A 26,235-nucleotide genomic window follows, 5' to 3' on the forward strand; every position below is an offset into this window, starting at 1 on the left:
TTAAAAACCGTGCAAAAAGCAGAAATAATATATATTTAAAAAGTGAGGTAGGGTTCAGGGTTCAATGTCCATTTAGGAATTTGATGGCATTGGGGAAGAAGCTGTTCCTGAAGTGTGTGCCTTCAGGCTTCTGTACCTCCTACCTGATGGTAACAGTGAGAAAAAGGCATGCCCTGGGTGCTGGAGGCCCTTAATAATGGACGCTGCTCCTTGAAGATGTCCTGGGTACTTTGTAGCCTAGTACCCAATATGGGGCCAACTAAAATTTACAACCCTTTGCCACTTCATTTGGTCCTATGCAGTAGCCCCTCCATACCAGACAGTGATGCAGCCTGTCAGAGTGCTCTCCACAGTACAACTATAGAAGTTCTTAAAATGTATTTGTTGACATACCAAATCCCTTCAAGCTTGTAAAGAAGTATAGCCGCTGTCTTGCCTTCTTTATAACTGCATTGATATGTTGGGTACAGGTTAGATCCTCAGATCTTGACAACCAGGAACTTGAAACTGTTCACTCTCTACACTTCTGATCCCTCTGAGGGTTTTATGTGTTCCTTCGTCTTGCCCTTCCTGAAATCCACAATCAGCTCTTTTGTCTTACTGACAATGAGTATCAGGTGTTGCTGCAACACCACTCTGCTAGTTGACATGTCTCTCTCCTGTACACCCTCTCATTTGTATCTAGGTGATTGAGTTTAGGATTTTGGGGAAGGGTACTGTTAAATCTTTCTGTGCTGTGCTTTGTAGGTGATGTATTCTTCAGAAGTTAGAGTTGTGAGTTACTTTGCTTTTGCTGAAGCTGAGCTCCAGTTGCTTGGTGGAAAGTACTCTTGATGTGCCCTGTAGATGGTGGAAATTTTTAATAGGGTAGTAGGTGATTTGCTGCAGAATACTGAGCCACTGATCTTGTAGATGTAGTTTTTGAACAGCTACTTCATTAAGTTTGGTGAAGTTGACAATCATAATGATATTGAATGTCAGAATGATATTTTACCCTTTTTTACTCCCATTGGAAATTGCCAATGCCTAGCATTTCTCATGGCCAGAGTAACACATAAAAAATGTTGAAGAATTTGGCAGATCAGGCAGCAGCCAGGGAAGGAAGTTTACGGTCAGTGTTTTGGGCTGAGAACTGTGGACCAGAAGAGAAGAGAGAAGAAGCCAGAACAAGGTGGAGTGGTGGGGAGGGGAAAAGTACAAGCTAGAAGGTGCTAGGTGAAGCCAAGTGTATAGTTGAGGGTAGATAAAGTGAGAAGCTGTGAGGTGATAGGTGGAAAAGGTTAAGGGCTGAAGAAGAAAGAATTAAACAGGAAAGGTGAGTGGACCATTTTGGAAAAAAAGGAAGAAGGAAGGGCTCCGAGGAAGGTGATAGGCAGGTGAGAAGAGAGAAAGTAAGAGGAGGGCCAGAAAAGGAAGAAGAGGGAAGGGGAACGGGGAGAGGTTACCCAAAGTTGGAGAGGTCGATGCTCATGCCATCAGATTGGGGGCTACCTAAACAGAATATGATGTGTTGATCCTTCAATCTGGGAGTGGCAATATTGTGGCAGTAGAGGAGGCCATTGACTGACATGTCAGATTGGGGACTGGAATTAAAATAGTTGGCCACTAGGAAATCCTGCTTCTTGTGGACAGAGCAAAGGCACTTGACAAAGCAGGCCCCCAATTTATATTAGGTCTCACAAATGTAGAGGAGTTTGTATCAGGAGCACTAGATACAGTAGGGCACCCCCAACATACTTGCAGGTGAAGTGTTGCTTCATCTGGAAGGACTGTTTGGGTCTTTATTGGAGGTGAGTTAGATGTGGTGCTGTTTCCACTTGTGGGGATAAGTGCCTGAAGGAAGATTGGTGGTGGGGGGGTGGAGGGGTTTGTGAATGGACAAGGGAGTCACAGATGAGCGATCCCTGTAGAAACTGGAGAGGAAATATGGATGAGGGCAGCATCATTGTGGAAGAAGCGAAACACTGTTTTACAGGTGACAGGGTGGGAAGAAGTATGGTCAAGATGGCTGTGAGCCAGAATGTTGTACAACATCTATGAACCTATCATTCAGATGGTTTTTTTTCCTAAATGGTCTTAAATTTCAAATAAGCGAACCACATTGCATTAAAAGAATTGACAATAATCTATCTTTGAGCGGCATTTAAATTATTGCTAGATAGGTGACATGGAATATGAATTTTGTATCAAAAAATACACCACATGCAAGTCATTCTCAAGAGATTAGGGTAGTAGAGTTAACAGACTGACACAAGAAAAGTTATATTGGAGAGTAAGGAATTAACAGAAATATTAATCAAGTATTTTATGTCTGTCTTCATGTAAGAAGATACAGGAAACATCACAGGAAATACCAGTTTAGGTGAATAAGGACCTTAACGAAATCACCATTACTTTTTTTAAAAAAAAACACTTAAAAATTGACAGACTGGAAGATGATTAAAATCTCAGTATCTCAAACTATGTCCACACTAGATCGGATAATTTGAAAACACCGATTTTGCGTAAAAATGATAGGTGTCCACACCAAGCGTTTTTGAAAATACCTCCATCCACATTAAAACGGGTATTTGGGCGAATCTCCTCCTACTCGGCATGTGCAGGACACATCTACAGAAAACAAGTGACATGTTTGGTGTCAAATCTCGCCGTGAAAGACGTGGTGCGCATTTGTCCAGTTACAGACTAGAAAAACTTAATTGCCAAACAACAGACAGCTGTTGGCTCTCATGCAGGAGGACTTAAAACAAAAAAAAACAAATACTGGAGCGTATGGAGGCAACCGACAGGGAGTTCATAGTTCACTGACGACAAACATTGAAAAACTGACTAACTCTGTTGAATTATAAAGCACCTTGTTAAATGTATAAAACATGTCTGCATCAGTGTTATCTTGTATTTCCATACAATGTTATATTAGGCTGTTACACATCTATTGTCAGAGAAGTACTTGCATAAATAGGTAAACCACCTTCATACGAGCAAGGACAGAAAACAGGGCAAAGTGAGTACAGTATACTTATTTATTCAGTAAGTTATGGGTCAAAGTATTTGGTGAGTACATTTCTAACTCTTCTGGCTTCAGTCTCATTGCCACCTGTTTTGAAATTGTTAGGTTGCGTTCAAGAAAACAATGAAATGGCGTGCTGCCATCACCATCTGTTCCGGCACATCATGACAGCGTTTTTAGATTTCTCCAGTTACCCCGTCCACACTGTTCTGCACAATCCTGCATTTTCAAATTTATACACTCTGGAGGGCATTTTAGAAAAGCTCGGTTTTCAGGGGAGAAAAATGCCATTTCAGTGTGGACAGAGGGTCAAAATGAAGAGAAAAAGCTTTGGTTACTTATTTATCTAGTCTAGTGTAGATTTATCCGGTCTAGTGTGGATGTAGCCTCAGTGATGGAAACACTGGTTGTTATGTTTTGATTATCTAAATAATGTCCACTTGCAAATTGTAATACAGATAGTTGCAGACAAACCCTACTTATCTATTGTATTCAATGTCAGGTGAGATCAAGAAAGACATCCAGCTGGCTAATCTGCCATTTATCACATGGCCATATTTGTTCTGTGAATCATTGAAGACTCATTCAGTCGTGAGTTCATATAATAACATGCAGATTGCTTGTACTTTAGGACCCGAACAATATTCTTAATACGGTATTTCTTCAGGTAAACAAATATGGTGCCACAGTAAAATAAAACTATGAATGATTCCATAAATAAAAGCAATATGTAATACCTGCTAATATCAAGGATTTTCCTTCCATGCAAGCAGTGAGCTGAACTGCTTCCAGTCAAAGATATACAGCATTAGTACAGGTGTGCGCTGCTTAACGTCCATTCAGACAACTTCCGATCGCGTGTAGTCCTGATCAGAGAACATGACGTAGCGGACATAACCAATCTCATGTATCGTGCGTCTCTTTAGTGTAGTAGCGTTATCTCTCTGTTTAATTTTCTTTCAAAAATATTACCATAAAGAGCACCATGGCTTCCAAATGCAGCAAAACCACTCCTAGTGATAGCAGCAGCAAGAGCCAAAGGAAAAGTATTGATTTGGAAGTGAAACAAAAGGTTATTAAACAATATGAAGGTGGAAAACCAGTGAATGCTGATCGGATGTGGAGAAATTGCTAATGACATGGATTGAGGACCAAACACAAAAGAGAGTCCCTCTCAGCACGGTGACGATCACTGCTAAGGCATGGAGCTTGTTCAAAATGCTTAAAGGAAAAGCAGGACCAGGCTACAATATTGAGTTTAGTGCTACTCTATGTGGGTTTGCTAAGTATATAATAATGGTGTTCGCACAACGTCCAAATCACATAACGTCAGATTTCACAGAACGTATTGTAGACATTAAGCGACACATACCTGTACCATTGTTATGACTGAATGAGTTTTAAGTGACTGACAGAACAAATATGACCATGTGATAATGGCAGATCAGTCAGCCTAATTTCTTCCTTGGTCTCATCTGGCATTTATCTGTTAGAATCCCATGTCAAAATTACTATTTGTAAAGTGACAATCATGTCTCACTTCTGTAGTTTTAATGCCCTGAATTTATCAAATGTATCACATTATTTAACATAGTATCTTTATACAGTATCTGATAGCAGTATATCCTCATTATGCTTAAAAAGTTGATTCAAATGTATTTTTCATATCAACTATGCTCCCTATTTGTTTTATTCTTCAAATATGCACCATTCAGTCTATGGGTGCTAATTTGAAAAATCTAGATGTGTAGCAGGGCTTTGTTCATGTTATCCAGAATGGAAATACTATTTGCATAAACATTTTATCAAATATAATGTTAAATATTTGGAAGCTGTGGTCAGACATAATCTGTTTCTGCAAAGCAGTTTTATTTTTTTCCTTTGTTATAATGTTAGTTATGTACTTGGAACATTGTTAGCAGATGTTAAATATAATATTGAAACTACAGCTGTTAAATCAAACGTAAAACCTTGAAAGGAATACAGTAGAATAGTGATTACAGCAAATTTCTATAACCTTAGTCCTAAGATCTAAGTTCAAATCCCAAAATAGCCTTTGGGAAGTAATCACATAAATCTGGTCTTGAGATGAAAAGCTAGTGAGTATAAATCTAATATGTTGTCATGTAAACCCACTGGGTTCGATAATATCCCATATTAAAGGAAGTGTACTACCTTTCTTAGTCTTATCTACACGTGACTACATAGCCACTCTCAATGGATTCTAAGCTCAAGGGCAATTAGGGATGGGCAATAAATGCTGGCATTGCTAGTGCACAAATATATATATTTTTTAAAAATGAACAAGCAATATTCTTAGGTCCAAGCAGTGTTGCAACAGACAGCTATAAAATATGTTTATAATTCACTTTTTTCCTCATCTCTGGATTATTTCACACGTATATTTAATGCGTTTTGGCATTGTTTTAAATTGTTGACAATTGCTGCAAATACTTTTATAAATGGACAAATATTTAGATTTTATTAAAATGTATAAGTGAGGTGGAAAGCAAAAATCATTTGACTGGCATCAGATCCATAGATTTACAGTTTAAGGGAGTAACTGCACCTTTCTGTTGCAAACAATTGGTGAACTTGATCACTTTCTGTCATGGCTCTTCAGCTTTATATAAGTTTTTTTTAATCATGCAACTGCTGTTTATTGTATTCTAAATTTTTCTAATACCCTTCCCACCTGTCAAACCCAGACTGTGCATAGTTGGTTGAGTGATGAGGGGTTGGCCAGGTCCTGTTCGAACACCTCTGGGCCTGGTGAAATTGGCCTGGAAGAAAAGTGTAAACAGGTAGAAAAACACGTTGCACCTACTAATTTCAAGTTGCTTTTCCCTTTACTTTCTGGCTTTTTTCTTAAACTTGGCTGTACAAGGGTCTTGGCCTCGCTGCCTTTTTCAACATAACTAAGTTTATTCACTTTATTGTATTGCCAACAAAAGTTATTTTCTATAATTATACAGCGCATAGTTGGTGTTGATTGGGAATAAGGGTTGTCTTTCTGCAGTTTTAATAACATACTGCATTGGCCCTGACAATGGAACTGCTGCTTACAGTTTTGGAATGCATGCTTATCTGTTAACTAATGGGTTTGAAAGTGCATTAACAGTTCTTGTGTTTATTTTGAACTTGAAATATGCTCTTTGTAATAAATGAAAATTGGATTTTTTGTGATAAGCTTTTACTAAATCAAACCTCTATGTTAAATACTGCTTAAATTTATAAAGATCATAATTAATACATTTGAATATTATAACAGACCTCAAGTTATTTGAATGCACACTCTATTAGTTCTAACTATTATCAAAATATACTTTTGTTCCAGTTATTATTCCATTGAAACCAATTATACACATTTGATTAATTGCATGAAAAATACATTCAGGATTTGATTAAAATGCTGTGCATAAGTTTTATCAAAATTTAAAACTTACAGGAAGCACGATAAGATGACTTCCAAATTGACTGAATATGGAAGAGAACACTGGTTGATTTAAGTTTTCAGATTGTTGAAGATAACGGGTGGGGTGGATGGGCTGACTGTAGATGAGTGGCCTTTTAAAGGAAAGAAAGATGTTATCAGCTACTGCTCTCCAATGTGTACCCATAATTTATTATTGGGTGGCAATAACATGACATTAAAATCTGTAAATGATTCAAACCTCAGACATGAAATCAACAGCAAAGATGACAGTAGCAAACTTTTGGAGAGACAAATTAGTTAAATAAATACACATGCGGTAGATTTAAGAAGGTACTAAATAGATGTATGAAGTGATTCATTATGATTTGAAGAATGATAAGAATCTATATGATATAATCTTGAAAGGCATGCAAGGACTGAAATTAATGTTTATTAGTGGGTATTTGAGTGATGGGCAACCTGAGAAAATTACCGATTTAACAAGAAATCTATTTCTTTACCAATAGAACAAGGAAAAAGTAATGGAGTTATATTAAAACTTTTTAATATTTGTCGCAGCCAAAATACTGTGCCCTTTAAGAAAAATATTATTAAATAGGATGCAGAAAAGATTTATGAGAATGAATCATCGATGAAAACCTTTAGTTAATTGAGTCTAAAGAAATATCAGTTGTTCTATTTAGAACTGATATGAAAGTATTTAAAATTTGGGGAGTATCTGATAAAATAGAAATTATTTCCAGTAGCAGTGGGTTAATAACCAGAAGAAGCAAGTTTAAAGCAATTATTTAAAGAACCACATACAAGGAAAAAGCCTTGCAGCAAATGCAATTTTGAATCAGTAGTGGAAGCAAATTGATTTGCAACTTACAAATGGAACTAACTAAAGCTAAAAGGAAGACACAGAAGAGCAAGGCCAATTGAATATTTATTTGAATGAGCATGATGGGCTCATTGTTTTATGAATATTCTGTAGTAATGTTCCAGATAATACATTTTACCAGGTAATGTACAAGACGTACTTTGTGGTCCTTCTGCATAACTAGAAAAAGCAAGTGCAAACTGCAGAATGATTGCTGTGAAGCTTGGGCATGGGCATTATGAAGATAATTTATTTTATCATTTATTTTTCATTTTTCTGCTACTCTAAAACTCTTAATTGGGCAAACAAACACAAGAAAATGCACTGTATGATTTAATTATGTAGATAAAATAGGGGGTGTATACTGTTGGAAGGTTATTGACTGATCTAATCTACTTAATTGTCATGTACTTACTGTTGACAAATTGTTCAAAAATGGCAAAGGTTTGAAACAGCTTTGGCCAGGCTCACTTCAGTCTTGAGTGCTGAACTGGTTGAACTTTGAATTTAAACAAAGGCATTTTACAGGCCGTCCATACAGTATTAGAAAATAGTGGCTTCTAGTTGGTTCCAAATATCCTTAATAAATAACTAGCAGTATCATTATTAAGCATTGATATAGTGTTAGGATGCACTGTTAAATCTTTTAAAGAAAAGCCAATAACCTGCAAATAGTGCAGTAAATACTGATAAGGAGTATTCATTGTTTCAATTGGATGACTGTGGCTTCTAAAAGATCTGTTTAAACATTGCATCCATGATTTTGGAATAACGGAATTAGACAAGAATTTTTAACTATTTTGTTTCACTATTTTCCATAGGCTGCGCAGGTCGTGTTGATTTCTCTGTTTGAGCTGAACACTCCTGAGTTCACTATGTTACTTGGTGCCTTGCCAAAAACCTTTCAAGATGGTGCCACCAAGCTCCTACATAATCATTTGAAGAACTCCAGCAATACTAATGTGGTACTTACTGACTTATAGCTCTCTACTTTATACTGCATGATATATGCCAAATTTGTCTTTTCAAAAAATATACTTTGCAGGTCCATTTTATGAATTGGTTCAAAAACATTGTTGTGATAAGTGCCCTATCTGCTCTGACACAGTAGAAATTGGATGCAAAGTTGAAATTCTTGATTAATTTTATGACGCACCAAAGAACTGCTGCACTATCAGATGTGCTGTTATTTGCTTGTGAATTTAAAACATCAGAATGCCGGTCTTGTACAGTATTTATGTAAAAGCCCAACATTCCTGTCAATGCACAAGTCTTGATCAGTGTGCTTTGTTTAATTCTTAAAATTTTATCTGAAGACTTCTAATAAAATGTATCAGTAATTGAGTACTTTGGATTCTCATAATGTTGCTTATGTTCCAGTTACTTTAGTTAGTTATCTTCATTGAAGTATTGACAAAGTAATACTTCATTATATTCCTCTCTTAATTAGAGTTCACCCAGCAACACAATGGGGCGCACACCTTCACGGCACTCCAGCAGTCGAACAAGCCCTCTTACTTCACCTACAAATTGTTCGCATGGTGGTCTTTCTCCAAGGTAATAAATCATCTGGTCGATTTCTTGTATGAGATGTTATTACAATTGAAATTCCAGTAACATTTTGACAGTTATTACGATCTTCAAAATCAGTCATAAATAGATATTTCATATTTTTTACATTTTTATCCATGTTTTCATCCTTTCCCTTGTTCTTGTTCAAAAAAGGAGCTCTAAATACTACATAGCAAATGGCAAAACCATTGAGAATTAAAATCTTGTAAATGAATTTTGCTTACAAATTCCATCTTTTCCTTATTTCCTATTTGCCATATTTGCAAAATGAGTAAAAATAATTGTATTTTTGGAATTGATCCTGTTGTTTGCAAACTGCAAATATTGAACAAAAATGAACTTCCTAACATTGAGGATAATAATGATTACTTAACCAAAATGGAGTTTGGAAAATCTGAGTTTAAATATTTCTTGGTAGAGCATGCTCTTGTTTATTTCCTGGAATTCAGTAGGCTACAAAACACCACGAACATGTCATGAAATACTTCCAGTTTGTATAGTGAGAAGAAAATTAATTTTCCAGATGTACAATTAATTTTTCCAGTCTTCAAACCAATCATATTTTCTTTTTCAATCTTTCGAAGATACTTGAAGCTTTTTTTCCTCTCCCACCATTGCATTCACTATAACTGAATTGTTATTCCTGTATCATATGCGGCATAAATTGTACTTGTAGATTGTATATGAAATGTTTTTTCCGGATGGCATAATCTGTTATAGTACATAACTATAGTGTTAATGCCATTAACATTGGTACTTTGGCTTATTTCACATTTTAAAAGCATGGTTCTTGGATAAATTAGCATTATTAACCTGCAATTATAATGCAATATTGCTAGTTTGAGGAACCTGTGTATTAATAGAAACTTAATAACAAAATGGAACACTTCATCCTGGAAATGGGTTGTATTCATGAAGATGACGTTTCAAAATTATTATGTTATATTTAGTATGCGCTCCTACAAACTTTGTAATAGACTGATGGAAGCAATGTTTTCTGACAACTGCTATCATTTGTGATAGCTGATCAACTTTGTACCTAAAAGGCAAATGGATATTATAATCCTTTAGTTCCCATTTTGTACACAGAATTAAGCAGCTATCTACAATAGAACCAAAGATGCATATGACCTGTGCTTTGTATAGATTTGAAAATATTCAGTTAGGTTTTCTTGAAGTTTTGAGATCTGGTAACATGCATAAGGAATTTTTTTTCTGTTGCCTTCAGATGTGTAATGTTAACTACTTTGGTACCAGTAGATTGAGTGATGTAAATTACTGGTTAATTTAGGTGAGGCTGCTGAGAGTATTAGCATAAGGTTTAATATCACTTAAGTGTGTGTGTCTTTTTTTAAGGACTTGTAATTTCAATATATGGAGTCTAACCATTTTTCCAGACCAGTGGAGAATTACTGGCTGGAAGTGACAAAAATATGGATGATCGTTTAAACGATAGCAGGATTGAATTAATTTTAATGGCAAAATGGATTGGCTTGGTTTAGGGATATGAAGGATTATGACAATGTAATGAATCAACACCTACATGAAGCCACTAATAAGAGTGAAATCTATTTTACTTGTGGAGTTTTTGGTATGATCATGTGATGGGCAGCACAGCAAGTTAAACTTCACCTTTACACCTATACTTAGCCACAAATAGATTCTGAATGTGCGAAGGGTGAAATACTCCTACCACAAAATAAATAAAGTTTGCAGATTATTATGCATTTGAAGGCAAAACAGCAATGATTACTGCATATTTTTAAATAGTGTTTTTAAACCTATACCTAAAAGCAGACAGTCCTCACATATGTTTAGGAGAATGGTTTTATTCACTTAGGCTTGAATAGTGGTTCTTAGGTTGTGCAGCACAATTTCCTAAGCTGTAAAATATATAATTGGCTGATACAAATAAGAAAGGGTCATTCATTGACTCAGGAGAGCTTGTAAATAGAGCTGTATGTACTAAATGTTAGTAATTACAAAATATAATATATCTGAAGTATTTCTAAGCTCTGGTCATGTAGGAACATGAAGATCAAAAAGTAGCCTCGTATGTGAATAAACAAGAGATTCTGCAGATGCTGGAAGTCCCAAGTAACACACACAAAATGCTGGAGGGACTCAGCAGGCTAGGCAGCATCTATGGAGAAGAATAAAGAATCAGCATTTCAGGCCAGGATCCTTGGGGTCACAGCAGGAAATGTCAGTTTTTTACTTCTGTCCATGGATGCTGCCTGACCTTGAATGTCAATATACTTTTATAAAGCTGGCTGGTTTAGAAAAATGCCATGGTTGATGTGTGACATTTTTGTTGTACTGGCAGCCCGTTTATTTAATTTTTGGTCACTGAGAATTTGAATTTGAAGCTTGAACTCTGAAAAAAATATTTGTTTTAATTAGACTGATGAGGGTTTACACTTGCAAAATTTTACATTTGAACATTACTTCAGAGTCCCAAGCCTCAATATGTTGAATACAAACTAAAACTCCTTAAATATTCTCCTGAATATTATGGCTGAGGAAGGCAATACTTGAGGCTTTCTGAGTCCCTTATTCCAATTAAACCACCTTTCCAAGACCAATCTTCCTGCAGTAAATTGGCGGAGTACACACTATGGAAAAATAGTTAAGTGCTATGACCTTCACAATTAATGCTTAATTGAAGTATTAACCAGAAGTGCTTATTTTTAATCAACGCTATGATTTCTTGTCTGAGATTAGCTGGAATGCTGAAGTTCAGTAGGCTGTCTTTAGCTCAAAGTGTCATGGATTTTAATGTTTGGCTGAATGTTTAATGCTACACAATACAATGTATTGAACTGATGTTCTAAACAAAGGACAAAGGAGAATTATAAAATCATCTAGTTCTTTAGTAGCATTAATCAAAAGTAAACAAAATTTCAACAATAATGCAATGTATCTCTAAGATTTTCAAGATACTTTATTACCAATGGTTTTTACTTAATTCCAATTATTTGGCAAACAAAGCAAATTATATAAGCGTAATCCATAATTAATGTTGCTTGGATATTAACTGCCGTATGGGGGCAGCAGATTTCACTCCCATGGGATCTGCTATATATGTCTTAACAGGAAAATAAAGACACTTATTTTCAATAGTAAAACACTGAATGCTGGAATTATGAAATAAAAGGAAATAATTTGCAGTGAGTCACAAGTCTATACACAAGTTTCAGGTCAAGGAACACTCTGTCTCCATTGGTGCTATCTGGCCTGTTGGATTTTTCCAAAATGTTCTAATTATAGGACCCTTAATTATAATCTATCATCTTATCTAAAAGAGCATGCTTTCTAACAGCACAGACTTCAGTTAAGCATTTGTATATGAAATTCTGTTCAAATCCTGATTATAGAGTTGTGTCTGTATTTTTCTGCCTAAAATGCTATTACTGAGTTGACTGACCAACCAAAAGCCTTTAAATACCTAAGCTGTTAAGAGCCTGAGAGATAAGTTCATTTAATTTTTTTTTTTAAAATCACATACCATTTTGCTAAGTAAACATTTTTTGTTGGTAGTTGAATCTTTGGCAAGTCTGAAGTATTTTGCTTTCATGGTTTGTATTACCTAAAGGATGGTGTCATATTTTCACATCATTAACTATTTGATTCCTGTCCAAGTACAATATTAGTCATGTCAAATTTGCTTCGTTCATCTTCTTTAACATCACACAGATTATTAACATTTCAGGGTGAACACCCTTCTGACAAGCGGTTCTTGACCTGAAATGTTAATTTTCTCTTTCCACAGATGCTGACTTTTCTCTTTTTATTTCGGATCACCATTTAATTGTCTTTTGTTGCAAATGATTAAAGTTTTACTTCACCTCTTAGAGGATGGTTGAAATTGAACTTGATGTGCTCAATGAATAACACTGTTGATCTTCACATGAAGCCAAGTCTAAAAATCTGCTCAAGTATGATTAGCAACATGCATTGAAATGTGTCTAATGTTTTACTTTACTTTATTGTCACCAAACAATTGATACTGGAGCGTACAATCATCACAGCGATATTTGATTTTGCGCTTCAGGATCCCTGAAGTACAAATCGAAGTAAACATAATAAAAATTTAAATCATAAAGCATAATTAGAAAATAGAAAAGGGAAAGTAAGGTAGTGCAAGTCAGGTCCAGATATTTGGAAGGCACGGCCCAGATCCGGGTCAGGATCCGTTCAGCAGTCTTATCACAGTTAGAAAGAAGCTGTTCCCAAATCTGGCCATATGAATCTTCAAGCTGAACCTTCTCCCAGAAGGAAGAGAGACAAAAGATGTGTTGGCTGGGTGGGTCATGCCATTGCCTTCAGGGATCTGATAGGTACTGTAAGCATCTGGTCATACGAGGCTGGGCAGCTTCCCTTCAACATGCTTTGACAGGGCTCAGGGCAGAAACAAATGTAAGCTGGTCCTGGAAGAGGTGTGAGCAACTGTTGAAGTGTGTACTAGAATGATGGGAATAGGGCAGCAAGGATTTGGGAGGGTGTACGTAAATGGAATATTTCTTGGTCCAACATCTGGCAGGCAGAGCCCAGCACATTAAGTTCATGATCCAGGCTGTGTACGACATCCTGTTGGTCTGGTAGATCTTTTTGCTTGGGGGAGAAAGCAAGGCACCATCATGTCCTCTCTGGTCTGGCAGAGGAGCCCTGGACCACATTCTCAGCAACTGCCCAAAAGCCCTGGGAAAAGGCTGCTGCCGCTAGCACCGTGACCAGGCACTGAAAGCAGTGGCAGTAAATATCTCCTCGGCCATTAACAGCAGCCAAGCCAGAAAGCCCAAAGCTGCCCTCAGCCCAGATCACCAGTGGGCTTGCTTGCAGCAACTTCTGACTGACAACTGAAAGACAATCTTGGCAAGCAAATAAAGTTCCTTGACTTCATCAGATAATCACCACCAAGGCCTGAAGTGGTCATTCTGTAAGAAACATTGAAGCAGGTGTCCATTGTTGAATTGACAGTGCCTTGGGAGACTGGATTGAGGAGGCATTTGAGCCATATGAAGGCAAAATACCAGGAGCTGGTAGAGCAGTGCTAGAGATAGGAGTGCTATGTTGTGAGCCTACCTCTCCTCAGCATTATGGGGTCTGCAAAGAAAAGTGTGTGTATGTATATGTATGTATGTACGTATGTGTGTGTATATATATATATATATATATATATATATATATAAAAAGGGGAAAACGGTGAGGAATTGTACATGGGTTCATCGTCCATTCAGAAATCTGATGGGAGGGGGAGAAGAACATTTTGCTGAAATATTAACGGTGTCTTCAGGCTCCTATGCCTTTGATGGTAGCAATGAGAAGAACGCATGTCCTGCGTGATGGAGGTTCGTAATGATGGATGGCACCTTTTTGAGGCATCACCTTTTGAAGGTGGCTTGTCTGCTGGGGAGGCTAGTGCCCATGATGGAGCCAGCTGAGTTTACAACTTTCTGCAGCTTCTTCTGATCTTTAATACTAACCCTTTCTAAAATGTATTTGTTATTTATTGAGTTTTATACAGTAAATAGGGCATTTAATTCTTCAGCTTAATTTTTAATCTATCCAATATCCCTGTAAAACTAGTTTCCACTGAGTAAACCTTGTCGCTTGTATGGTTTGATCTCCAAGATATCACTAAATGATTAATGGTGTTAGATGCTAACAACATTGAATCCATTCCCCTGTTTGTAAGATCTAGATAATACATTGGTTATTTAGGTTAATATAGCTATATTCTGCTGAAATTATTTGTTTTTGATTGTTGAAAGCATCCTGAATCAGATGATGAGGTTCTGGTCCAAAGATAACAATCATCGAAATGTGTAGATTGCCCCTTGGATTAGGAAGTAATCATCTTAATCTGCTACTTTGAAAACAGAAAGATGGATAAACTGGAAAAAGATAAATTTTATTTGGTATAAATTGTTAATAAATTTGTCACCATAATTCAAGAAACATTATTCTTTAAGTAGAAACACTCCTCATAGGTAATGAATGTGAAGTTTGGGATGGGAAAACAATTCGACAAACCAGATGAATGAAATCTAATATACCAAAGGACAGCCTTTACCCAAGCCTATGTTGTTAGAGAAAATTCAAGGATAAACAGATAGAGCCAGTGATCTCTAAAAGTTTTTTGATATTCAGTTTGATTGGTTGACATATTTGTGGACTTGGGTTTTGCAGCTAGGGTGGCTAAAGGAATATTCTTGCATGTGACATTACACTTGCACAGAATTTTAGTCAATGGTATCTTGTGTCATTTCCCTTAGAATATGCTGCCACGCCAGCTTGAAATTGCAACAATCTTCCAAAATATACTTTAAAAAAAATGTGGGTAGAGAAGAATTTTACTAAATTGAAATAAAGCCAATAAAATGAATGAATTCGATACTCATTATTAAGAAGAAAGATCTTTAAAACTCCATTTGTACTTATAGTTAAAACCGAGTTTAAAATATTCATTATTTGTTGTGTAGTCACTGTCGCCCCTGTGTGGTCATATGGTACTGGCAAGAGTGGGTCAACACTACTGCTGCTGCTTGCTTGGATGAGGTGTTCTCTGTTTGCTATTCTGCTTCTATTAATGTTCTGAAATTTTTCTTCAGTAAAGCATGACCAAAAGCCACTCGGAATATAGTTTTCTTTCTCTTTTTTGCCTTTCTCGTTCTTTCTCGTTCTTTCTCTTTCTCTGACCACACTGACTGCAGTCGATTCTGGGGTTGGAGTGCAGATGGGCTATCAAAGCATCCCTCCACCCCTTCTCAACCTCACTCCATCCCCACAGTTCCTACCCACAAGAACTTCAGGCGTTCTTACTCACCCAGGTAACTAACCCCCTCTCCACTCTTTTCAGAATGCCTTGTCTCATCAGGCGGCTCTTGTTTTGGGCTTTAGCATGCTCTGTTGTATGTTTTGAGTGGCTACAACTTTTGTTTGCTGTAACTCATTCCCATGTTTTTATTAATCTGCATCTTCTTTCAAATAATGACAGCTTTGTGCTAGTTCTTAAGTGTGAATCATCGCAACTTTGAATGTGCCATCACAGCTGAACATTTTATTAACAGTAGGACAGCTGATCAATGAGCTATAAATTCTGTTCAATTAATTACTTGTATCTATTCCGAACAATTGAATGCAGTGCAACATGCCTAAACAGGCATGGTGGACCAGTGGCCTCCTTTTGTGCTATGCCATTCAATGAATCTAAGCTGACATGTTTAAAGTAATTTAGTTGTGTACATTGGATATTTTGTCTTCAAGAGATTATAATTCATTAATATTTGGCTATTTTGTCTATAGCATGTTGGACTATGACACAGAAAACCTTAACTCCGATGAAATTTATAGCTCACTTCGTGGGGTCACACAAGCCATCCAGAACTTTAGTTTCCGCAGTCAAGAGGATTTGAATGAACCAATTAAACGAGATGGGAAGAAGGACTGTGATGTAGGTATTCTCTCACTAATTTGGCTTTGGTGCTTTTATCATCTGTGAGGGGGTAGGGACACTAAATGCAGAATGTGAGTTAAATTTTACTCTGTAGGTTCCTTTTAAAATTGTTGTTTTCCACAATTTCTGGAAGGTTTTCTGTGTGCCTTCAGTAACTAGACAGGCACAAAAAAATTTAATTTCACTGCTATTTACTTTTCCTCCAATGTAATTTTCCAATTTAGTCTATAAGGACCCATATTAGCATTTGCTATTGTTTTCCTTTCTGCATATCTATGGGAACTTTTTTTTTGTTTCATGATAGGTTGTTCCCTCTCTTTCCCTCTCTCCTTAATTTATCACACTTGCCTTTACTTCAAGTACCAAAGTTTCTAAATCTCAAACTCCAACTTATAAATTCGTGGCTTGCAGTGTGTTCGTCATAGACCACAGTAATTTCTATCAGCTCCTGTTATCTGCAGGATCAGTACATCCTCTGTTATGTTCCTCAAATTACGTATTTAATTAAATTCCAGTAAAAGTTAAATTGTTGCCCAGCTTAGCAGTCTCTTATTTGAGAAATACACACTTTGTAGGTACCACATTATGATTTATGGAGACAGCATGTTGCTCTTTGATCTTTATTTTTCAAATCTTTTTATTAACTAATTTGTAAATTAAACCATGCTATATTCATTGAAGGTGTTGCGAGATGGAGGAATTGCATCCCCATCCTCTGATTTTCGTGGAGGTGGTGAGCCTATGGAAGGAGGAAGGACAGCTCTTGACAACAAGACATCTTTGCTCAATACTCCACCACCACGGTCTTTCTCTGGGCCTCGGACTCGAGAATACAATCCTTATAATTATTCAGATACAATCAATGCATTTGACAAGACAGCCTTAAAAGAAGCCATGTTTGATGATGACATGGAACAGTTCCGTGATGGTAAGAATTAATTTTATAAATTAACTGATCTTGACTTGACTTTCCAATGTCAAAAAAATTTTAAAACAAGTTTTAAAAAAATTTAAATGTATCAAGGTAAATTTTAAAAATCTAGTCGAGTTTTTAAGAGGTAATTTATTTTCTTAATGTTAAACCTGTTGATATCAGTATGTTTTAAACATTCAAAGCCAAAACAAAAGTACAGAATTGATTTGCCAGGTATTAAATACTACTTATGTTCAAATCAGTCAGAGTTCAAGGCTTCTAGCCTGTTTCCCCCTTCAACTCCACCTGCCTCTTCATCCTCTTTCATTCCCGCTATTTTATCCTCTTTCCCATTATCCTACTACCCATAACTTTCATCCATCGGCTTTCCATAGCCTCCTTCCAGTTCTGGATTCATCTACCTTTCATTTCTTCCTCAATGGCTCCTATTATCACCTTCCTTACTTATAAGATTCCATTCCTCATCTTCCACCACTACTCCCCAACCAACTTTGTTCCCTACCACTCACTGCATCCTTCACTCTTTTGAACACCCATCTTCCTCCCATCCCACTTTAGCTGAACACTCCAACCCTTCTCTCTCTTCTAACTCCTCCAATCATCTCTCCTCCCCTGAATCCAGCTCCAGTCCCTGCCATGTATTAACCATCCTCTCGGATCATCTCCTCTCTGAGGTGGAATGTCCTATCCTAGCATGGTCCTTACCTTTGTCCACCTATGTCTGTAGCTCAGTGAGAACCGTGTCCGCCATGACACTGAGCTCTTCTGTCACCTCTGTTTTCATTCATTAGGATTCTCCACCCTCTATTGATGACTCCTTCTTCCACCTGCAACCCTCCTACTTCCTTTTGACATTCCACTCTCGCCTTCTCCTGCTTTGAATCTTTTCATCTCTAGCTACTGAGACATCAATCCTCTCAACTTAAACATTCCACTCACCTATAGTTGTACCATCCCCTTTGAATGTACTGTCCACCACTCCCTCTACTAATACCAACCATCGTACCTGCAGATAAGGGTGGTGCTGTTGTAGTCTAGTAGACTGACCTCTACCTTGCTGAGGCCAGGCAGCAGCTCTCAGACCCTTCTTGCATACCACTTAACTGGGATCCCACAAAGAACCATCAGGCCACTGACTCGCGCACCATCACCAACCTCATTGCCTCTGACAATCTCCTTCCTATCTACTCTTTCCAACCTTGGTTTCCTTACCCTGCACTGCCCGTTTCTATTTCCTACCCAAGATCCAAAAACGCCTAAATGCCCTAATAGCCCATTGTTTTTCCCTGTTTCTGCCCCACTAGTTATGTAGTGCCTACATAACTTTGCTCCATTTGTTCCCCTTGGTACAGTCCCTTCCCACCTCCATCTGTGACCTTTCACATGCTCTCCATCACTTCAACAACTTTTACTTCCCTGGCCCTAACAACTTCCCCTCACCTGGCCTCACCTATCATCTGCCAGCTTTTTCTGTCTTTTTCCACTATCCTATCTGTCCGAAGAAAGGGTCTCAGCCTGAAATGTCGACTGTTTTATTTCCTTCTATTTATGCTTACCATCTTGCTGTATTCCTTCAGCATTTTGTGTGTGTGTGTGTTGCTTAGGATTTCCTGCATTTGCAGAACTGTTTGTGTCCCTGAGGTTCCAGCACGAGTAGCCTTTGTGTTCCTGCTTCCTGTGTTAGCTTACTCTGTTTTCACTCTACACCCCCCAAACCTCCCACCTGGCTCCGTTGCCTCATTTTCTCGTGTGTTTCCATCTATCATCCACCTGCCTCTGTCTCCCAATGCTATAATACCTCCTCTCCAACCTAGCTTGATCTGCCCATCATCCTTAAACTTTCCTCAGTCCTCCAATCACCTTTAAATTGCTTTATTGTTGTCATGTGTACAGAGCTAGAGTGAAGAAGCTGTCTTGCATACAGTTCATTCAGATCAATTTATTACGACATTGTACTGAGGTAGCACAAGGTAAAACAATCTGCAGTATGAAGTACAGAGAAATTGCAGTGCAGACAGACAGTAAGGTGGAAGGTTAAAACGAGGTAAATTGCGAGGTCAAAAGTCCATCTTGTGTGTGGGAAACATTTAATTCTCTTACAACAGCGAGATAAAAGCTATAATTGAGCCTGATGGTATGTGTTGTCGCGCTTTTGTTTCCTTGTCCATTCGTTGGAGGTGAAGTGAGAATGCCCAGGATGGGTGGGATCTTTGTTTATGCTGGCTGTATTACCAAGCAGTGAGAAATCTAGACAGAGTTCGTGGAGGGGGAGGTTGATTTATATGATGTTTTAAACTGTGTCCATAATTCTACAATATGAGCTGTGTCCATAACTCTGCAGTTTTTTTGCTGTCATGAGCAGAGCAATTAGCATACGAAGCCACAAAGCACCTGAATTAGATATTTTCTGTGGTGGCTTTGGCTCTAGTTGTGCTACCTCCCTTATACTAGCTCTCCCTCCCTTCTCCATTTTTAGTCTTGATGTAGGGTTTTTGACCCGAGACCTCAACAATTCCTTTCCCCTCACAGTTGCTGCTCTACCTGTTCAGTTCCTCCAGCATATTGTTCTCCAGGTTACAGCCTTTGCGGTCTCTTGTGTCTGACTGTATCCAGTTGAACTATCTTGCGATACTGGTTGAGTTTCAATGAGGGTGCAAGGAATGCTGAAGAAAACCAACATAAACTGGTTTGACAGTCGCATCTCCTGTTGTGATAAAAACTGACTTAACTGCTTTACAGCAATGTAGATATTGGCATTCCAGAAAACAATGAAAATTGCATTTAGTCAAAAAAGTGTCTTCTAGATTTTTTAATCACTGAAATGGTATATTGAATGAATTTGTGGAAAATTTGAACATGTACAGTGCATTATTTCAAGTTTAGTCATATTTTCACCCATCATTCTGTACAAGGAATTTTGTTTTAGACCGTAAGACCTGTGCCTGGTCTCCAGACATTATTCTGTACATGATCATAGGACAGCAAGATTGCAAGTTGAAGTATGAAGACAACCAAATTCCTATATCTTTTCTCCACACCCCCGAAACATATTGTTACATACCCCGTAACTGGGTCACTTACCAGCAAAGATAGAGAGGTCCGTTGAAGTCTGATGGTACTATTTTTAACAGTATTTATTGATTAAAAATACACAAAATAATATCAAGGCAAACATACAGATAATATACGTCATCAATACTAAATCTAAAAGCGCGGGTCTAATAGTAATCAATAAGAAATAGCTCTATCGTTGTCTAGGGGATAATGTATTGTCCGATGGAAATATAAAAGTCATTCAGTTCATTCAAGCTGCAGCTTTTGGGTTGGAGAGAAAGACGGGTTAAAACTTGCCCATTCCTTTTATGATGTCAATCCTTCGAGAGTCGTTGGGAGTTGATTTCCCCGTTGTTAGCTAAAAACTGTTCTGCCGTGGTACGGGGCCCACTGATTCTGGGGCAAATGGAAAAGGACGCACGTGGCCTCCCACTGGGTTTTGCTATTACAGGATTGTTAGCGTTTCTTCTGGTGCGTCTGAGGGGCTGTTCCCACAGACCCTCTTTTTATCCTGACTCACAGGGTCTCAGGTGTCAATCAGGTTGGGATGATGCAATCCCTCCACCAACCTCCCCCTCGGTTCATTGCCTGGGGCTTCGATGCATAGTACAGGATGCAATACACAAGTCCGTCTCCAAGAGACAATAGCCGGTATCAATGGGTCCGCCTTTCGGAGGCCAGGACACATTCCAACTGTTTGTGGATTCTGCATGTCTTTCTCTCATTTCCTGGGTCTCCTGAACTGACTTAATAGTGATCTTGCGATTCTCACAAAGGAGGGGGCTACCCCGCACCCGTCGGCCCCTCAGAGCTGTGGCACATTTGTAACACCCCCTTTCTTCAAAGCGTTTTCACCAGCGGTGAAAACGAAGTAGTATAGAGTCTTACAGGATTTTGGAATCTAACACAATACAAAAGCTTTTCCTTTTCACTACAGAGTAATACAGTTATACATTCAACTCAGCATCTAGATGGTTACCGATTACAATTGTCACTTCCTTTAATATCTTAACATCTTGTACTCTACTAAAGTCTTGTAGCATCAGACTCCAATTTAGTAACCACCTATTTTTTTTCTTCAGCAAACAAAACTAAAGAGTTGTGATCTTAAGCTTACGTGTATACTACAAAAGTTCATGCAAATACTAATCGTTATGTTGCTTTCAAATTTAACAGGCAGGCTTCCATGGGGGTTGTCTTTTATTATTCACAGGCTTTGTCGAAATCCCTTAAAACCGGTTTCTGCTATTTAAAAATGGTGTCCCCATTAACCCTCGTCTCTTTTCCGGTTCCCACGTGGGGAGCTTGGGTACCCTGGCAAAATAGGCTTTCGCTGGCTTCTTTCATAGGAGTTATTTTATCAACACTGTGTCCCAAACTTAGACCATCTTCTGAATTTCCACCCAATTCTTTAATTTTACGCAAGTTGCTAGCTTTCTCTTCAGGACCCTTCAGGCCATTAGTTTTCAGTTCGATCTCTTTGTTCAAGCAGCATTTCAAATTCTGCCTTTTCACACCACACTCTGGAATAACAATAACATGGGGGGCCCCGTCATCTTCCAACTCAACCTGTAAGTGATCCGCAGGTTTTAAATTTTCTTCATTCGATTTGGGAACTACATATTTCCCGTTCAATGATAATACTCATCTCCCCACTTTTGATCTCCGCATTAACTTTTAACACACCTTCGAGCACAAACACCTGGGAACTCTCACTTCCCACTATTACCAAGGTTAACCCTTTCTTCGCTGAACCAAGTCTGTCTGACACACAAGGACTGCCTTCCTTGTCAACTGAATCAAATACCTCAGACTTTTTCTGAGCTTCATTACCAGGTTCAGAACCACGTGCATCCACATCTTGGACACACTCCAACGGGACATTTGCCTCTTCCAGGTTTTCAATACCCGTACCCGGTCCAAACTCTAAATTCCCCTGATTCTCCCAGCCACTCTCTGGGCAACTCCCTTCCGGAGTAAACTCAACCCCGCGGGCTGAAACAACCTTATCTGCCAACCCAGCAGACTTATTCAAGGTAAGGGCACCCTTTTCATCTAGGACTGCCCTCAGCTCATTATCGGGAACACCTTTAGAACCCTCAACTTCTTCAAACAGCTCTGCCAAACCAGACAGATCATCCATGTCCAACTCTGGACCTTTTAACAGCTCTACCTGTTTCTCATCTTTATCTCCTGCCTCTAGAACTTTTCTCCTCGCTAAGGGCAGGTCTACCTCCTCTCCCTTACTCTCTTTCACTTGACTACTCTTCGTTTTACCACCCTCTAAACCCTCGTGGTACAGGGTCGGTAAAAATGTCTCGGCCAAATCGATACTGGCCAGATTTAAACTGCTCTCGTTCTCAGCTGCCTTTCTCGACATGCTGCGAGTAACCGCGCATGCGGGATAGATCTTGGATGCTAGGGGCGGGGCTGCAAACGCTCACCGGCCGGCTCGTCAGCGTCATTGCTGACCAAACCTTACCACCGGCTAAATCATTACCCAGAAGGACGTCCGCGTCAGTTCTCGGGAATTCTGATCGCACCCCCATTTCAACTGGTCCAGAGACTAGCTCACAATTCATAATGACCCTATGCAAGGGCACCATTTCCGTCCCTTTGCCTATTCCTTTCACAGCTACCATTCCCGTCTTGCGACCAAAATCTAGTACCTTACTGCTGATCAATGATAGTTCAGCCCCCGTGTCTCTCCAGATCCGTACTGGAACTGGGGTGCCTCCCTCCCTCACAGACACGGTTCCGTTTGACATACAAGTCTCAGACCCTTCTCGTACTCTGTCTACCCAGGGCTCTCTTGTCGATTTACTGATTACCACGGCACATCCGATAGGGACTGCTGCTTTCCCTTTTCCTGTCTCTTTCTTCGGAGCAAAGCACCTAGATGCAATATGCCCCCCCCCCCTTCCACAATTAAAACAGGTCAAGCCCGGAACTCTCTGGCCGTCTTGCCTTTCCCCCTCAATCTTACCACTAGCTCCCGGCGGGACCTCTGCCTCAGCCGGCGGGCTTTCTCAATCGTTCCCACGGTCTCTCTGGGAACTTTTATTCGAGGAAAACTTTGTCTTGTGGGTTAGGGCACATTCATCTGCGAACCTAGCAAATTCTGAGATGGACTTACTCGGCTTCTCATTCAAATACATCCAGATATCCTCTGAAACACAACCTTTAAATTCTTCAATCAGAATTAACTCCCTGAGACGCCAATAATCCTCTTCCACTATCTCTGCTGTGCACCAACGGTCCAAGAGCACACCCTTCTCATAGGCAAACTCGGTATACGTCTGATTCCACCCTTTCTTTAGATTTCTGAACTTTTGTCTATACGCTTCAGGTACTAACTCATAACTCCAGAGAATGGCCGCCTTTACTTTGTCATAACTCCCCTCCTCTTCCTCCTCCATGGACAATGCTGTATATGCCTGCTGTCCCTTCTCTTTTAACACACTTTGTAACAACGCCACCCACTGATCTCTGGGCCACTTCTGATTCACTGCCACCTTTTCAAAAAGCAAGAAATAAGTATCAACATCCGTCTCCTCGAACGGAGGTACTAACCTCAACTCCCGACTAACATTAAACCGCTCTTCTCGGTCTGACCCCTGAACTCATTGCTCTTGCCTTAACTTCTCCATCTCCAAGTCATGTTTCCTCTGTTTCTCTGCCTCCCTCTCCTTCTCGGCTCTGTCTTTCTCCTTCTCAGCTGCTTCCAGCTGTTTTAACTGAATTGCATGTTCCAACCTTAATTTCTCCAACTCTAACTGAGCCGTCCCACTAGCTGGTACCTTTTCAGGGATATTTTCCAATACCTCAGCTGCAAACACATTCTTTCCAATATAATACTGAGTTATTGCCCTTCGCACCTCCCGCTTTTTCATTGACAACCTCACCTCTGCGAGGTTTAACCCCTTCGTCAAATTTATCAAGTCTGATTTGGTGGCCGCCTCTAGCGCCTCCAGAGTTGGGTTTTCTATAAATTCACCCACGTCCATCTTTGCTGGTTTCCCGTCTGGCTACCCACGTAATCAGATCCAAGTTTGGACTTACAAGCCCGATTCACTGGCCTCCCAATTTGGTGTCAAATCCTGAGATGAGAACCCCAATTGTTACGTACCCCGTAACTGGGTCACTTACCAGCAAAGATAGAGAGGTCCGTTGAAGTCTGATGGTACTATTTTTAACAGTATTTATTGATAAAAATACACAAAATAATATCAAGGCAAACATACAGGTAATATACGTCGTCAATACTAAATCTAAAAGCACGGGTCTAATAGTAATCAATAAGAAATAGCTCTATCGTTGTCTAGGGGATAATGTATTGTCCGATGGAAATATAAGTCACTCAGTTCATTCAAGCTGCAGCTTTTGGGTTGGAGAGAAAGACGGGTTAAAACTTGCCCATTCCTTTTATGATGTCAATCCTTCGAGAGTCGTTGGGAATTGATTTCCCCGTTGTTAGCTAAAAACCGTTCTGCCGTGGTACTACGGTTGCTATTACGGGATCGTTAGCGTTTCTTCTGGTGCGTCTGAGGGGCTGTTCCCACAGACCCTCTTTTTATCCTGACTCACAGGGTCTCAGGTGTCAATCAGGTTGGGATGATGCAATCCCTCCACCAACCTCCCCCTCGGTTCATTGCCTGGGGCTTCGATGCATAGTACAGGATGCAATACACAAGTCCGTCTCCAAGAGACAATAGCCGGTATCAATAGGTCCGCCTTTCGGAGGCCAGCACACATTCCAACTGTTTGTGGATTCTGCATGTCTTTCTCTCATTTCCTAGGTCTCCTGAACTGACTTAATAGTGATCTTGCGATTCTCACAAAGGAGGGGGCTACCCCGCAGCCTTTGGCCCCTCAGAGCTGTGGCACATTCGTAACAATATTCTGTTGCCTATTCCTTAAGTTCTGTTTACCTTTAGATGAAATGGTTCATTCAGCAAAAAGGAAAAGGGGTGTGGAATCAAGTCTGTTGTTTCATTGTTTGTATTGCTTAACTGCCTGATGTTTTATGCAGCTTTCTTTTTCTGTTAATTTCCAATATATTGATGGGGAATCTTCCTAGATTATCTTACTAATATTATGATCAACAAATCCTCATATTGTTTTAACTGCTGCAATTTAAAAAAAAATTGCACTGTGCTAATAAATACATCCTAATTGCTCCCTGTATCTATTCAAGTGAGTAATGATTTAATTAAGTTATTGTACATCAGCCTTTGAATACGTAATCTCCTTTGATGCTTTGAAATAACATGACTAAGCAAGTCTTGAAGTTGCAGTAGAAAAGCAAGGGAAAAATAAATAAATAAAAGAATTCTAAAACTGAACAGAATACTCAGCAGGTCAGGCAGCACCTGTGAAGAGAAATCAAGATCTAACTTTTAATGTCAGGCCTTTTATTGGAACTAGAAAATCTTAGAATTAAGCAAGTATTATGCTTTGAAGAAGGGAGTGGGGAAATGCATAGGACCAAGGGAACATCTGTGATAAGATGGAGGCCAAGAGAAAATGATGTAGATTGGTGCCAATTGAGAGATGTGCTGAAGGCTTGTTAACGTCAGCTAATCTATCTGGAGAAGAAATGAATAGAGAAGTGAATAACAAAAAAGCAACATCGACAAGTGAGATACACAAAATGCTGGAGGAACTCAGAAGGGTTTTATTCTGCTAGAATCAGGCGTACATGAGAGTGCTGGAAATACTCATTCGGCCAGGCAGCGTGTGGAGAGAGAACTGAGCGAACACTTCAGGTGGACAGTGCCCTGTCTCAAATTATCAACCCAAAATTCCAATCCTGCTCCCCTCTTTTTAGTTGTCACAGACTAGAACTAGGAAAACTAGGAGTCACTGGATGCCGTAGCATTCTCTGCTCCAGTTCTTGGAACCTGGC

At 39.0% G+C, this 26,235-nt stretch overlaps 1 protein-coding gene across 3 annotated transcripts in view; it reads left to right on the forward strand.

The window, feature by feature from the left end:
- Positions 1 to 26,235, forward strand: part of clasp1a (cytoplasmic linker associated protein 1a) — a 313,776-nt gene that overhangs the window by 244,441 nt on the left and 43,100 nt on the right. For 2 of the 3 annotated variants that reach the window (XM_073026780.1, XM_073026787.1), the window contains 4 exons: positions 8,130 to 8,273; positions 8,759 to 8,865; positions 16,189 to 16,336; positions 17,021 to 17,267. In XM_073026780.1, the coding sequence (XP_072882881.1) occupies positions 8,130 to 8,273; positions 8,759 to 8,865; positions 16,189 to 16,336; positions 17,021 to 17,267 (646 nt within the window). Of the gene's footprint in view, positions 1 to 5,718; positions 5,815 to 8,129; positions 8,274 to 8,758; positions 8,866 to 15,596; positions 15,714 to 16,188; positions 16,337 to 17,020; positions 17,268 to 26,235 lie in introns of all 3 variants that reach the window. The other variant, XM_073026772.1, reaches the window with a different exon arrangement.

This window comes from Hemitrygon akajei, chromosome 2 (assembly GCF_048418815.1).
Source record: "Hemitrygon akajei chromosome 2, sHemAka1.3, whole genome shotgun sequence".
Taxonomy (NCBI): domain Eukaryota; kingdom Metazoa; phylum Chordata; class Chondrichthyes; order Myliobatiformes; family Dasyatidae; genus Hemitrygon; species Hemitrygon akajei.